Here is a 16,074-nt window from a genome sequence, read left to right as displayed (position 1 = left end):
GCTCAGCAGTTAAGGAACCCAGCTAGGATCCATAAGGATGTGAGTGTGATCTCTGGCCTCGCTCAGTGGGTTAGGGATCTGGCGTTGCCATGAGCTGTGGTGTAGGTTGCAGATGAGGGTCCTATGTTGCTGTGGTGTAGGCTGGCAGCTGTAGCTCCAATTTGACCCCTAGCTTGGGAATTTCCACATGCTGCTGGTGCGGCCCTAAAAAGCAAAAAAAAAAAAAAAAAAGAAAAAGAAAAAGAAAAAGAAAACAAAAAGGAATTCCCTGGTGGCCTAGTGGTTAAGGATCCAGCATTGTCACTGCAGGGGCTTGGGTCACTTCTGTGGCATGGATTCAGTCCTTGGCCCAGAAACTTGCACATGCCATGAGCACGGCCAATAAATAAATAAATAGAACAAATATTATGTATTATTACACATTATTGGTAGTTTATGGGCTTATTATAAGTAAGTATAGCATTTTATTTGATAACAGGACTGCAAGGCTTTCTACAGAAATATGGGCCACTGCATCTTAGGCCACTGTGAAGATGACAGCCTTCATTGTGCCAAGTCACTGACTAGTGTCCACCATATGGGTGTGTTCTGTTCACATTAAAGGGTAGAACTGGAGATGCTGTGTTTTAAAGCAATATATAACGTGGGCTATGTTATTAGAAAACCATGCTTGTCCTTGTGTCCGTGAATGAGGAAGAATATTCTCTCATCAAACATCTATCTCATTTTTACTCCAAAAGCTAGGATAAATCCTTCTGCTTCAATGTACTATAAATCAAGAAAAGTCAAAACACAAATGAAAGGAAACATCAAGAAGAAGAGGAGGAGGAGGAAAAGATGGAGGATAGGGAGGGGGAGTGGAAGAAGAGGCAGAAATTGAAACAGACCAGAGGAAAAAATAGAAAAATGATCTAAAGAAAGCATTCTTTTTTTTTTTTAATTTTATTTTATTTGTCTTTTTTTTTTGCTATTTCTTTGGGCCGCTCCTGCGGCATATGGAGGTTCCCAGGCTAGGGGTCTAATCGGAGCTGTAGCCACCGGCCTACGCCAGAGCCACAGCAACGTGGGATCCGAGCCGTGTCTGCAACCTACACCACAGCTCACGGCAATGCCGGATCGTTAACCCACTGAGCAAGGGCAGGGACCGAACCCGCAACCTCATGGTTCCTAGTCGGATTCGTTAACCACTGCGCCACGACGGGAACTCCTAAAGAAAGCATTCTAAAGAGCCATACAGAAATGTTTCCTTTTCAGAGCATTATCTCCTTTTACCATTTGTCCAAAACTATTATGATATCACAGGTGTCAGAGGAACAGTAATACATATCTCAGAGATATCTGGTGGGGTGAAAAAAGGGCAAGTTTGTGTTTTCATACTTTAAAGAGGAAAGTGTCAAGAAATATGATCAGGACAACCCATAAAAGCCAGATGAAGGGGAAGAAACATTGTGAATCCTGCAGGCATTGCATTTTCAGGACACTAAACATTCTTGAAATTGGGATATTGAGACTCTGTTGGAAAAGTAGTGTAAAGTTACATCAGAAAGAAACATAACAATCAGTTCCATACAAACAGCTGGCCTTCAAATCATGCCCACTGAAAATAAAGTCTGTGTCCTAAGTGAAGCTCACAGAGTCTTGAATGAGACTTTTTTTTTTTTTTTTTTTTTTTTTGTCTTTTTGCCGTTTCTAGGGCCGCTCTCGCAGCATATGGAGGCTCCCAGGCTAGGGGTCTAATCAGAGCTGTAGCCGCCGGCCTATACAACAGCCACAGCAATGTGGGATCCGAGCCGCATCTGCAACCCACACCACAGCTCACTGCAACACCGGGTCCTTAACCTACTGAGCAAGGCGAGGGACCGAACCCGAAACCTCATGGTTCCTAGTCGGATTCGTTAACCACTGCTCCACGATGGGAACTCCCTTGAATGAGACATATTTAATAGTAACATCCCAAAATGCCCTCAGAGGATGTGTTTCCAATTGTTAAATCTATAGTGACCCCGGATCTGAGTTTCTGTGATATATTTAAGAAGCAAGGAGGACAAGAAAGATAGGGAGTTGGATGTTTTGTTTGTTTCCACTTCACTTTATTCTCAATCTGGAAATTAATCCTCATCAAAATAACTGGAATATCAGCCTTTGCTTTCATAATTGTATTGTGCCAGAGTGCATAAAACAGAGCAGTTGGGAAGAAAATATTCAAAAACAAAGAGATTTATTTTTTTAATTGTGACGCCAAGAATAATAAAACTTTTTTTTTTCTTTTTATGGCCACACCTGTGGCATATGGAAGTTCCTAGCTGAGGAGTCAGATTGAAGCTGTAGCTGCCCGCCTATGCCACAGCCATAGCAACACTGGATCCAAGCCACATCTGTGACCTATGCTGTAACTTGTGGCAATACAAGATCCTTAACCCACTGAGCAAGGCCAGGGATCAAACCCGTATCCTCACGTATACTATGTCAGGTTCTTAACCCGCTGAGCTACAATAGGAATTCCAAAGTCTATTTTCTAATGAAATAATAGCTTACGGTAACAGAAAGTGATGGAAAATGCCCTTCTTAAATATCACTTTAGTAATTAGAACCACTGCAAATCAAGAGACTAGGCTTCTTTGCAGTTACTAAAAAGGAACTGATTATTGAGAAGAAAAAAAGCATAATCTTGCATGGACAGGAATAATTAGAGAAACACAATTTAGGAGCTGTAGAATTTATTCAACAAAGATCAGAACCTAGACAGTTCCCTAGAAATGTTTCTTAAAGGTTTCTCACAATTTCTTAGTAGTATATGATTGAAAACTAATGTCAGAACTCTAAATTCTAGTATTAGTAGTTGTAAAAAACTGCAATTAATTTTTACTGTATGGTAAAGTATATTGGATTCTCATATGTGGGATTAGTAATTCTGGATTTATCATTTTAAAATTTTATTTATTTTAAATTTTATTGGAATATAGTTGGCTCACAAAGCTGTGTTAATCTCAGGCATACATCAAACTAAATCAGTTTATACATATGCATAGATCCATTCCTTTTCAGATTTTCTTCCCAAACAAGCTACCACACAGTACTGAGTAAATTTCCCTGCGCTATACAGTAGATCCCCATTACCCATGTATTCCATATATAATAGTGTGTTTAGTTGTCTTAAGCTTCCCACAAAATGAGAAGATAACCCTTCTCAACATGTTAATTAGTTTAACCAAGAGAGCCCCACTTTTTTTTTTTTTGTCTGTCTTTTTGCTTTTTCTAGGGCCTCTCCCGCGGCATATGGAGGTTGCCAGGCTAGGGGTCTAATAGGAGCTGTAGCCACTGGCCTATGCCAGAGCCACAGCAACACCAGATCCAAGCCGTGTCTGCGACCTACATCACAGCTCACAGCAACACCAGATCCCCCACCCACTGAGCGAGGCCAGGGATCGAACCCACAACCTCATGGTTCCTAGTCGGATTCGTTAACCACTGCGCCATGACGGGAACTCCAAAGAGCCCCACCTTTCAGTTGCAGTCAAAATCATGATATTTGAAATATGTTAAATGTTGAGTACAGTTTCCCTCAGTACTTGTAGGAATTTGTTTCAGGAAAATTTGTTCCCAAATTTGCAGATGCTCAAGTCCCTTATATAAAATGGCATAGTATTTGCATATAACCTACACAAATCCTCCTGTATACTTTAAATCATCTCTAGCTTATTTGTAATACCTAATATAACATAAAGACAGTATAAATAGTTGCCAGAGCAAGGCAGATTCAAGTTTTGCTTTGTTGGAATTTTGTGTCATTTTTTATTGACTATTTTCCATTCACAGTTGGTGGAATCTGAGGATGTGGAACCCATAAATACAGAGAGCTGATTGTATGTTAGATAAGCAGCAGGTCTCATACCTAATGGTGCCTCTGCTAGGTTTGTTCCTGAGAAATTAAGACGGTGTTTACAAGGCATCAGAATAACTCATAAAAGCTTGAAACACTGCTAACCACTTCTTATATAATCTATACATCAAGATTCACTTTGATTCTTCTTGATTACCCTGACTGGCTGTATTCATGTCATGTAAACATAGTTAGGCATTTTTCTAGATAAAGAGATTCAATAAATAGGTTTTTTTCCCTATACACTTATATACTTGATGGACATATTAACTACTCAGTCACTATCAAATTTAGGCCGATATGTATCATGACCGTGGTTTAAATCCTCTGTCCTGGATTTCAGAGGTCTGACTCAATTTGGTCCCGTCAAGTCTCATCTCTCACCACCTCTCAATTTTACCCCATCCTTCAACCAGCTACTGTTTCTCTTACATAACCTATGTATGCTTCATCTCTTCATTCTAATTTATTAGCCCATCCATTTCTCTAAACCTTCTGCATCCTTCAAGGCTAAATCAACATCACAGAGCTCTTTCATATACTCATTTCTATTTATCTCCCTATCCTGTGATTTGTGTGCATGCCTGTGCTCTTTCTTAGCCTTGAGCTTCTGGAGGGCAGGAGCCAAGAGGTTATTTCTTGTACTGGCCACAGAAGCTAGCAGAGCACCTGGCACAAAGTCTGTATGTACTGTTCATAGGATAAATAAATAAATTAATGCTGGAATAAATTCATCTTTGGATATTTGTCAGCAAAAGAGTAATTGGTGTTTGAGGAGAGAAAAAAAATGAAAAGTCAGTAATAGAATCAAAATGATACAATATTAGTTAAGCCAGATTAAAAGGGTCAATAAATGTTTTGTGAACCAATTCATTCCCTCAAAGAAATCCAAGATAGTCTACCTGTGAAGGTCAAGTCCAATCAGGTCAGAAAGTTTTCTCAGCTCTCCTCCTCATCACATAGTAATTGATAGCTGTAACTCTAATCAAGACACTTCTCTTCCAGACAAGAGCAAACTCTTCTAAGACAGCACTGTGTAACAGAAACATAATATGAGCTACCTATGTAATTTAAAATTTTCTGATTATCATACTTTAAAAACTAAAAGAAACATACAAAATAAATGTTAATATATTTAATCCAGTGTATTCAATATGTTATCATTTCAATATGTAATCAGTATAAAGCATCATTACCGGGATGTTTAATTTTTGTGTGGTCTTTAAAACTAAGTTTTTATTTTATATTTACAGCATATCTGAATTAGGACCAGCCACATTTTAAGTGCTCAATGATCCCATATGGCAAAATGAGTACTGTGTTAGGTGGCGCAGTTCTAGGATATTCTCATCAGGTTTTACTGTCCTCTCACCAACCCTATACCCTCACAGTGTATCTCAAATCTTTCTTAGTACAGTCTGAAGAATAATACTATTGACTCTTGGGGAATCAACATCACAGAGCTCTTTCATATACTCATTTCTATTTATCTCCATGCAAATAGGACATCCCTGATTTTAATAGTCACCTCTTTGTTTATAGCTTACCCTCAGGGTATTTGTTTCTCTGCGTGTGATTTTTTTAATTATATGTAATTATTGTACATTGTAACCAATTTAAGAACTCATTTCAGTATCATTAAATTTGTTCACTTTGTTGTGCAGCCATCACTATCATCCATCCTCAGACTTTTTCATCTTCCCCAGCTGAAATACTATACCCACCAAGTATTTATTCCTCTTCCTCCTTCTCCCTTTCCTCAGCCTCCAGCAACCAGCATTCTACTTTGAGTCTCTGTGAATCTGACTACTCTATAATACTCATGAATGGAATCTTAAAGTATTCATCCTTTTATGCCTAGCTTATTTCACTTTGCCTTAGGCCCTCAAGTTTCATTGGTGCTTGTGTCAGGATTTCCTTCCCTTTTAAGGTTAACTACATGTCATTGTATGTATATGTCACAATTTGTGTATCTGTTCATTGGTTGATAGGTATTTTGGTTGCTTCCCTCGTTGGCTATTATAAGTAATGCTGCTATGAACATGGGTATGCAAATAACTGTCCACATCACTGCTTTCACTTTTCTTGGATGTAAGATGCAGAATTTCTGGATCATATGATCATTCTATGCTTGCTTTTTTGAGGAACTCGCTGTATCATTTTTCACAGTAGCTGTCCATTTCAAATTCCCACCAGCAATGTATAGTAGTTGCAGTTTCTCTACATGCTTGCCAACACGTCATTGAATTATTTATTTTTATAAAATGCATCCTGAATTTGTTTTTATTACCATTTTGGGATGCATTAAGAATATTTGGTAGTGGTAAGGCCAACTTGGATCTAGATTCATATGCAGATATAACTTAAACATTATCTAAGACAATCATTTGCAACATGTATTTGATGGACTGTTTTTTTATTTTTATTAAGAACTTTTGAGTAGGACCTTGAAATCTTGCATTCTTTTCTGCCTATGCCATTGCTCACTTACCATCTGACTTTGGGGAAGTTGCTTTAAAAAAAAAGGGGGGGGATACAAATTTCTTATCTACTTTATTCACCAGGTTATTATAATTACCAAGTGAGTGAGTCAATTTAAAATGGCTCTGAACTTCCAGTTGGGCAGGGTTGGCACTCCCCAGCAGGATCCAGGAAAATCTCCACAGTCAAATGCCAGCCTGGGTAGCATGCTAGAATCTAGTCCTTCTGTGATCATTCAGTGCCGGAGAAGTCCAAGTCCCAGTTAGGGTTAAATGTAAAATACTATCTCTTGGTATAGTTCATTAAAAGACACTTTGCCTATAAAAAATTTAGAAAAAGTAAAATGGCTTTGAAAGCTCTGAACTAACAGATTTATTGAAGGGATTAAAGGTTTATTTAAGAGATTATCATTGTGGTTATGTACACCACAGTGATTTGGGTTTACATTTTGGACTTATAATGAACTTTATAGAACATTTATGCCTTCTGTTTTCTTTTATATTGTGTCCTCGTTTTATTATGTATCATTGAGAATAGCACAGTTATGGAGTGTTAATACAATTATCAAAGGAAGTTATATTACTGAAGAGAAGTATTATGTCCTTTCTTTGCTTTCTAATTAGATCATGCTCTCTTAATTGCATTTTAATTCTAAAATTTGATATTCATACCCCTTGATTCTTCAGCTTCTTAAGTTAGACAATACAAGTGACATCCCAGAGCCTGTAAATAACAGTGAAAATTAAAGCCCAAGAAATTAAATTGAATCTATTGGCTTTATTACTCTTCATTTTCTTTTTTAAATTTTATTTTTTTATTTTAGTGTTTTTTTTTTTTTCAATTATAGTTGGTTTACAGTGTTCTGTCAATTTTCTACTGTACAGCAAAGTGACCCGGTCTCACACACACACACTTACAGATATATATATATATATATATATATATTCTTTTTCTCACATTGTCCTCCATCATGTTCCATGACAAGTGACTAGATATAGTTCCCTGTGCTAGGCAGCAGGATCTCATTGCTTTTCCACTCCAAATGCAATAGTCTGCATCGATTAACCCCAGGCTCCCAGTCCATTCCACTCTCTCCCCTTCCCCCTTGGCAACCACAAGTTTGTTCTCCAAGTCCATGAGTTTCTTTTCTGTGGTAAGATTTTTGTGCCATATATTAGATTCCAGATATAGGTGATATGATATGGTATTTGTCTTTTTCTTTCTGACTTACTTCACTTAGTATAAGAATATCTAGTTCCCTTCCCCCTTGGCAACCACAAGTTTGTTCTCCAAGTCCATGAGTTTCTTTTCTGTGGTAAGATTTTTGTGCCATATATTAGATTCCAGATATAGGTGATATGATATGGTATTTGTCTTTTTCTTTCTGACTTACTTCACTTAGTATAAGAATATCTAGTTCCATCCATGGCATTACTTTGTTCTTTTTTGTGGCTATATTACTCTTAATTTTCAAGCTAAGGCATATGAACTAGTTTTTTTTGTGTGTGTGTGTTTTTTTTCCAAACCTGGAATTTTATTATTCCATGTAATGGAAAAAATTGGAAAATTAGTGATTGAGTTGTCCTGGAAGAAGACCAAGTCTCACACTTTGCTCTGACACTAGTGAGTTTCCTTCTTTTTGGAACATTGAAAATTTTTAGATGCCATTTAAAAAAATTCTCTGTGGACTTGATTCTAGGATGGCCAGCAGGGTTAAGTTAGTTATTAGAAAAGTTATCTGCAGTGATAACTATAATGGCAACATTTTTTATGTTGTCACAACTTAAATATTGTATGTGTAAGTGAGAAATGGCAAAAAAAAAAAAAAGCAGATAAAAGTTAAAAACAAATGTCTTGGGTAGAATCTACAACATAAGGAAAGTTAAAAAAAGAAGTTTCAACACAACGAAATTTAGATACCAAAATTATAAAATATATTCTTTGATGGAAATTAAAAGGTTATATCCTTCAAGTACCTCTACGTTGAAGTTTAAAAATTTTTCCATGTCAAAATATATTGTTTTTATTTTTAGAGTTTTTTTTTTCATTCTTTGAGACTAATTAACAGTCTGTAGTCAGGTTTGGGGATGTATATGTTTTCACAGATGATTAAGTGAGAGAGTAGGGAAAACGTCTTTATGGTATTATGTGAATAGCTTTCCAACTGAATTGCTTCATTACTTCTGAGTTCCCCTGTGCACTACGCAGTTATAAATAAATGGCTATATTTTGCACATATAAACATATTATTTAATTTGGGCAATTTTGAAACTTTTCCCATAACAGATATATAGGTAAGAGGCATTAGACTTGAGGAACTTCAAGATTTCAATAGGATCTTACATATAGGTCTTCCGTCTTTTGTCAAAGAAAGGCAGAAACTTCAGTTACCTATTGGCACCATCTGAAAATTATAGGATCAGTTCATTCTAAACTAGTTTATTCTGTACACTTCACTAGTTAAGCTAAAGGCAGTTAGTCCTTTGGTAATATTGAAGGGCCCATTCAGTGCAATAAATGAAATATTTTAAAAATCTCATTTAAAAAAATACATTTATAATAACTGTACATGATATTTGTAATAAATAAGCTTTGTATATATATTTTATACTAGCCACAGTGTGGTTTGATTTTGCCAGCATCATCATCACCTGGGCACTTATTAAAACTGCAGAATCTCTGGAGTTCCTTCCTGGTTCCATGGGTTAAGGATGCCATGTTGTCACTGCTGTGGTTCTGGTTACAGCTGTGACATGGCTTTGATCTCTGGTCAGGGGACTTCCACATACTGCAGGCATGGCCCCGCAAAAAATGCAGAATCTCAAGTCCACTGTAGACCTTCTGAGTCAGAATCTGCATTTTAACAATATCATAGGTAATTCAACTGCATGCTAACATTTAAGAAGCTCTACTACTGAGATGTTGGAAGAGATCTGTCTCCTCATCACTGAACTTGACTGAGGAGCCTACTTATATACCTTAACTTTCTTAATCTAGTTTTGGATTTAGAATATAACTTCAGCCAAAGCAATGTGTCATTATGTTCTCTGAAATCTTTTATTTAAATTCTTTTCTTTTTTTGGTCTTTTTAGGGCCTCACCTGCAGCATATGGAGATTCCCAGGCGAGGGGTCAAATCGGAGCTGCAGCTTCTGGCCTACATCATAGCCACAGCAATGCCAGATCCGAGCTGCATCTGCAGCCTAGACCATAGCTCATGGCAACCCTGGATCCTTAACCCACTGAGCGAGGCCAGGGATCAAACCTGCTTCCTAGAGGACGCTAATCAGATTTGCTTCCTCTGAGCCACGATGGTATTTAAAATTCTTATGAAGAAATCAGCCCCTTCATTTTTCTTATACATCTTGGTATGTTTACTGAATGCCAAGCGCTGACTCCTCATAAAAATGCTGTTTTACAATTATGAAGGTGTATCCAGTTGGACAGTTAGGAAGTGGCTGAATAAGGATGTGGACCCAGGCAGTGTGGCTCCCAGATTTGTGCTCTTAACCAGCATACAACATCTATTCAGTCAAGGCCATGCTGGGGTCTCCAGTACCAGAGCAAAGTCCAAGGAAGAAAGCAATTTGATCGGAAATAGCATTCAGATTACCAACGCATTGTAGTGATGGTTCAATAGGTAGAGATTTATAACTGTTTGTTCCTAAGTCAAGGATGAAAGCACCTCCTCATATTTAAGTAAATATTTCATATACATATACAGTCACATTTGTCCTACAACAATAAAATGAATCAGCCTTAATGTATTTAGTATGCTGATAGATTCTATCTTACAAGAATAACTATGAATTGAAAAACACTCTTCTTCCCATGCAGTAATCTAGCAAGAGCCATGATAATTCACATATGACTGAGCTTTTGAGCCAGACAAAACAATAGAGGATAAAAGGAACTGTTTATATAGATGTGAACTGAAATCTCACAGTTGCATAATCACATTTCTTATTATGAATAACTAAGAAGTCATGGATTGTGTTCATTACCTTAGGTAAAGGAAATCTGTAGAAACTGGGGAAATTACATCTTTTTTCCTTCTCTGCCCTCTCTCCTGTTATCATTTCCTTTGTAGGATACCCTGAAAGTTGGCAATAAATATTTCAGTTTGATACAATGTCATATTCCTTGTAGTAGGGTAAAGATTAAGATCATGTAAATGATCATTTTTTTTCCTACCCAAACTAGATTAAAGACTAAAAAATGAAATATCTCTTTCTAGCATTTAAATGTTATACATCCAATGTCTTTTCTAACTCTAGATGAAAATCCTGTTATATAGGTTAGTAGACAGTAAAGACTTAAGCCTTATCTATAAGGGAACAGAAACCACATATATGGCTGCAATTCAGGAAGACTTAAATGGTTTTGACTGATAGAATTGGAAGAGAATTATGTGCATCCACTAAATATCGTAAGTAAAATTCACTTTTATAGTAGGAAGAAGAGCTAGTGGTGAGAGTGAACACTATTGTAAATCCAAATTTGACATGTTTATTGAGGCCAAATTGATGTCTCCTATTGTAAGGAGTAATTGATGTGCTTTTTGCCTTCCAGTGTGTATGTACAGAGAGCCATCACTACATGAAATTGGAGAAAAACAAGGGCGCTCGAGGAAAAGTTCTGGAACACCAACCATGAATGGAGGCAAAGTTGTGAATCAAGATTCAACATAGCTGAGAACTCTTCCCTGCATCCCTCTCTCATCCTTTCCCTTTCTCCCCCTGCCCTTTACCCATTTCCTTCCAATAAATCCACCCAAGGAGAGGAAAATAAAATGGCAACCCAGGACCTAGTGGCTAAGATTCTGCACTCAAAATTTTCCTTTGTGTAGGACAAGCAAATTGAACCAAAGCTTGCCTGTTGCAAAGTGGTAGAAAATGCACATGCATAAAGATTAGCATACATAAAAGCTGAGGAAAAAATAAATCAAGACTCCATAAGCATTAACATAAACTCTGTTGTTATTAATAGAGGGCTAATTGTAATGAAGATATAACTATAATAAAGATGAAATAAAGTTACCTTAAAGAAAAGGGTTTTGGAGTATCGACCTTACAAATCAATGTAATACCCTAAATAGCTTAAACTCTGGATAAATCTGTGATGTGTGCTTTGTTTTGAATTTGTATTTTGGGGCATCTGAAAGTGACACATAATTACATTCTGTTTCCAGGATTTTTTTTTACCATGATACTGAACGCGTATGAATTATAGATTCTTTTAATGCCTGTAAGGTATATATATAGCCAGGAATTATTTAACATCAAGAAAAGCTTAAAATTTTATTCCTGAAATTGATATTTAAGACTGTTTTATGCAAAAGATAGCCTCAAGTTGAATTTAATTCTATTAGCTGATTTCCTTCCTTCCTAAAAAGAGTTTCAGATTCTCCTAGGAAAATATCACATTTTTTTCAAAAGTATTAATTCAGGATCTCATTTTTTTTTCTTTAGCCATTTATGGAAAAAAAAAATTCTTGTTCTATGGCTAAAGTAACTTTTAGGAATTCTTCATCATTGCCATGCCTGGGCAGTGATAAATAAGTTATGTGCTCTTACTATTTCATCTGATTTTTTTACTTTGTGGACACCTTTGAGAGAATAGGTGCATATCTAGGTGTCTTAGAGAGTTTTATACCATCTCTTGCAGCAGGAAAGAAGGAAGAAGTGTTTTACATAAGGAAATAAGTCCTAAGAAATTGGTGAAAGGAAACCGTATCTGCCTCTGTAACTTACCAGAGTTTTCTGTATTTAGCATTTTCTAAACTTCCCCAGGAAATTGGGAGGCATGGCTGTGAAATTCCTAACTATCTTAGGAAGCCAGTGGATTGCTTAATGTTTGTTACCATATATGATTATTTATAAATCTAGTTGGAAAGAAGACTGTCCCATAGAACACAGAAGGGAACTTGTAAGACACTGAGTTTTCAAAGGTCATAGAGAAACATGGAATTAACTGAGGCTCCAACAGAGTTGTGTGAATGGCTTAAAAGTAGTCCAAAACAAACAAACAAACAAACAACTCAGTGTAAGGCTAGGGAAATGCATATGTAGGAATACTAAAGTATTAGGAAAATGTTAGGGAAAAAATGAACATTATACACTTGCCTTGGACAAAAATGAATCTACTTAGTCCTACAAATCAGGAATGGTATAGAGACATCCAAATCAAAACAAAACAAAACAGAATGCTAAAAATGTCTGCAGATTTATGGATATTATCAATGAGAAGACTTAGCATGCTACTTCTCCTATAGCTTTACCATCCAGCATGTATGGTTCCAAATACTCCGTAAAATATATACACTTTGCAGAAGCTCTAGGCCCTCAGTTCAATAACCTTGCCATCAGTTGCTGTATTCTCTCAAAGTCAATGTAGTTTCCCTCACTCTACTCAATCATTATTCTTCAATAGTGGTCTGTGTCCTTCACCAAGTATTCTATTTATGTTATCAGGAGGTTAGCAGGAAATAAAATGGAGAGATTTGTCTAATCGGTTGCAAAGAATAAAAGATATGCATCTAGGCAAGGATTTTGAACACACATTTGCAAGAGATATTTGCTTCACCAAACCCTTTGCAAAGTAACAAATAAAGACTTTTAAATTAAAGCAAAAAAAAAAAAAAAAGAAATAAAGAAATGTTACTATTCTAGGAGAAGAATACCTTTGTAAAAAGAAATCTAGACATACCAATCAGGTTGTATTTCCCCTTGTCACTCTTGAATGAACTTGATTATAAACACATCTGTCACTTTCGGACCAAACAAACCCCAAGCACAAAGCCTTATTTTCTTTGAAAAAATAAAGAAGAGGCTTCTACAAAATGGGTCACAGGCTCATTTAGCATAAAATGACTTGAGCTTTTTGGTAATACACACATACACACACCACAAACTCATGAGTAACACAATTGACAGTTTCACAAAGTGTTATAAATTACACTAATGATTTCTGGACAGACTGTATCTAACCTACTTGAAAATTATGAAAAATATGATAGAGATATGAATCTCCAACAAAATTCTTCTCTTTATTTTCAATGGCTAGCCATCCTTCAGCATCTAGACTTATATTTGTCTCCTTTCTGATAGCAATTAAGAAACGGTTCTAACTACCCAGTTTGTATTGTTTTTCTCCATATCATTTAAGCAAATGTTCACTACAGTAAAATGTTTTGGAAATTAGCTTTGTCTGAGTTAAATTGAGGGAATAAATTGGAAACTTCATATTCTTTTACACATTAACCTGACAAAAATTATGGTTTAGAGCACAAGGTGAACATTTTCCTAACTGCTGCTTACTTTTTAAGTACATTAAAACCTTTCATAGAAAAGTATTCACTGCCTAGGTTTTAAAATATTACCAAATATATACATATAACTATCCTATTTCCTCCAAAAATATTAGCCAGTTTAAACAGTTTTGTCTTTCAGGTTTACTCCAAATAAAATAATTCTTTACTTTGATTTTCATCATTCCAATTTCTGGGTCTCAATTCTTCCATCACTTATTCTCCTATAAGTAAGATAAGCTTTTTTTTTCTTAAATGCATTGGGATAGCCTCAGAAAAATTATGACATTTAGCACAGCGTTGTAATTGGCTATGTACATACACAGTAAAACATGTTTAAGAGTACTTATTGTAACATGTTTCAAAAATCAATGGTCTTGGAATGAAAGCAAAACTCTTGAGAAGCTCACAAAAGAGTTGTCTGGTCAATGTATCTTACTTGACATTTAAGCTTGAAGTTTGAAGCATAGAAACAAAACTGTGCTGAAGTTCCATTTGCTAATTCAGAGACTTTTGTGCTCAGGAAACTGGAGGACAGAGAGCCAACCTATTCTTGATCACAGTAATAGTTTGGGGTTTGAATTTTACATATGAATTTCATAGCACATTTTTAGCCATTATAGATTAGCACAATAAAAAGACATCAATTTGATGCAAATGATGACGCTTTATGGGCCTCATTCAGATAGATTTTAGAAAAAGCCTTCTATTTAAGAAAATGACAGTGCTGTCCATAGGTATTATATAGATTGGTGGTCCTGTGGTGCCACTAAAAATGAGAGTATTAAGACGAAAGTGAAAGATGAAGAATGACTTACGTGTTGAAAAGTCTGACGGTCCTAATTTGGGACCCCGAGTTCCCGGGTGAAGAAGCATGATTGCATCAACAATAATTTTTTTAAACGTGGACCCAGAAACAGCAAATCCACAATTCCACCTTCGTGGCTTTGTCTAAAAGGCCGTGCTCTGAGAAGGTTTTCCATGATGTTGCTTAATTTTCATCTGCACAAGGTGAAACATTCAAACACAAAAATCCCCTGCTCGTCTTAATATCATAAGAAGCTGAGATTATTTCTCTGTCATAAAATTGTAAATAGCTTTTTTTAAATCAGAATCACATTTAAAACAGTGGATTGTTCTACAAATATATATGTGTATATATACATATGCTTCTGAAATAAGGATATATAGACTTTTTATTTGATTTGTGGTCTTTAGTCCTAGGTAATCAAAGATAAAGAGATTTGAACGCAAAACTTTATATTTAAATGTATATTTCTAATGACAGTATAAATTGCCACTTTATAATAAAAAAAGAAACAGGTGGGAAAAATAAAGCACATGTCCTTTAGAATGTCAGTGATTCTGAACCCCCCCTTTTGATGCAGAGGTAACTATTTTTTATTTCTAAAAGTTATCTTTTAAAAAGCTGTACTTCCTGATAGAGATTCCATGATCAGTCATGTCAGATTGAAAATTTAGAGTTGAGGGCAAGAAAAAAATGCTAAATACAGATATTTATTTTTCAGGATTGTTCCTGGAGCCCAAGTAAAAATCCAATATTTAAAATTTAAGTGAAAATGGCTAATGTTCAGAGATGACATACTGAGCTTCAGTAACAAACAGAAGCAAAAATATATTAACACTATGATAATAACATTGAAATAATGTCATAGTAGAAATTGCATCATTAGATGTTTTATTAGTTGGAAAAAATAAGTTGATGTTTCTTTGTCTCTGCTCCAAGCACAACCTAAAGACAGTGGCATTAATTTTAGAGTTGTTCAAAAGTCCAAAATACCTCCCATGAATAGAACTGGTTTTAGCTCATTACAAGGTTAAATGTTACAATCTTAAGCAATTATTGAGACCAAAATGTTTAATAAATGTGTTGTATGAGAAACTGAACAAATTAATGTTTTGTTTTTACATTAAAGTACAGATTATTCAAAGCATTGGGGGTTTTTTTGAGATCAGATTTGTAAAATGTTTACACATCACAACCTTCCTTAAGTTAAAAAGCAATTAAAATCTTGAGATGGTTATGCATGCAAACAAAATATTTGCATCTTTTTAACATTAAATTCCTTTGGGAAGTGTCTTTCCTTTTTAAAAATATATTTATCCTATAATTTGTCATTTAAAAACTGTCTCATAAAAAAGATCAAAATTGGATTTATGGATGGGAAATAAGGTAAATTTTTATTAAACACTGGTCAAAAGTAAAAATTACTTTTTAAGTATGAATCTACTTGTGGTAAACCCAGTATCTTGTTTTTTGAGGATTGAGAACTAGAGCATATTGATTTATTCTTAATTTACTAACTAGAGACTTGGTTAGGGATCATAAATCAAATTATGGTCTCAAAAAATCCAAGAAAGTCAGACACATAAATAAATAAGGT

The 16,074-nt window shown here is 35.5% G+C and overlaps 1 protein-coding gene across 3 annotated transcripts in view; it reads left to right on the top strand.

Moving 5' to 3' along the window:
• Positions 1–15,572, top strand: part of FGF12 (fibroblast growth factor 12) — a 580,493-nt gene extending 564,921 nt beyond the window's left edge. For 2 of the 3 annotated variants that reach the window (XM_021070057.1, XM_021070055.1), the window contains one exon: positions 10,933–15,572. In XM_021070057.1, the coding sequence (XP_020925716.1) occupies positions 10,933–11,051 (119 nt within the window). In that variant the 3' untranslated portion in view covers positions 11,052–15,572. The remainder of the gene's footprint in view (positions 1–10,932) is intronic. The other variant, XM_021070056.1, reaches the window with a different exon arrangement.

Source organism: Sus scrofa, chromosome 13 (assembly GCF_000003025.6).
Source record: "Sus scrofa isolate TJ Tabasco breed Duroc chromosome 13, Sscrofa11.1, whole genome shotgun sequence".
Taxonomy (NCBI): Eukaryota; Metazoa; Chordata; class Mammalia; order Artiodactyla; family Suidae; genus Sus; species Sus scrofa.
This window is presented reverse-complemented; position numbering and strand designations above follow the sequence as displayed.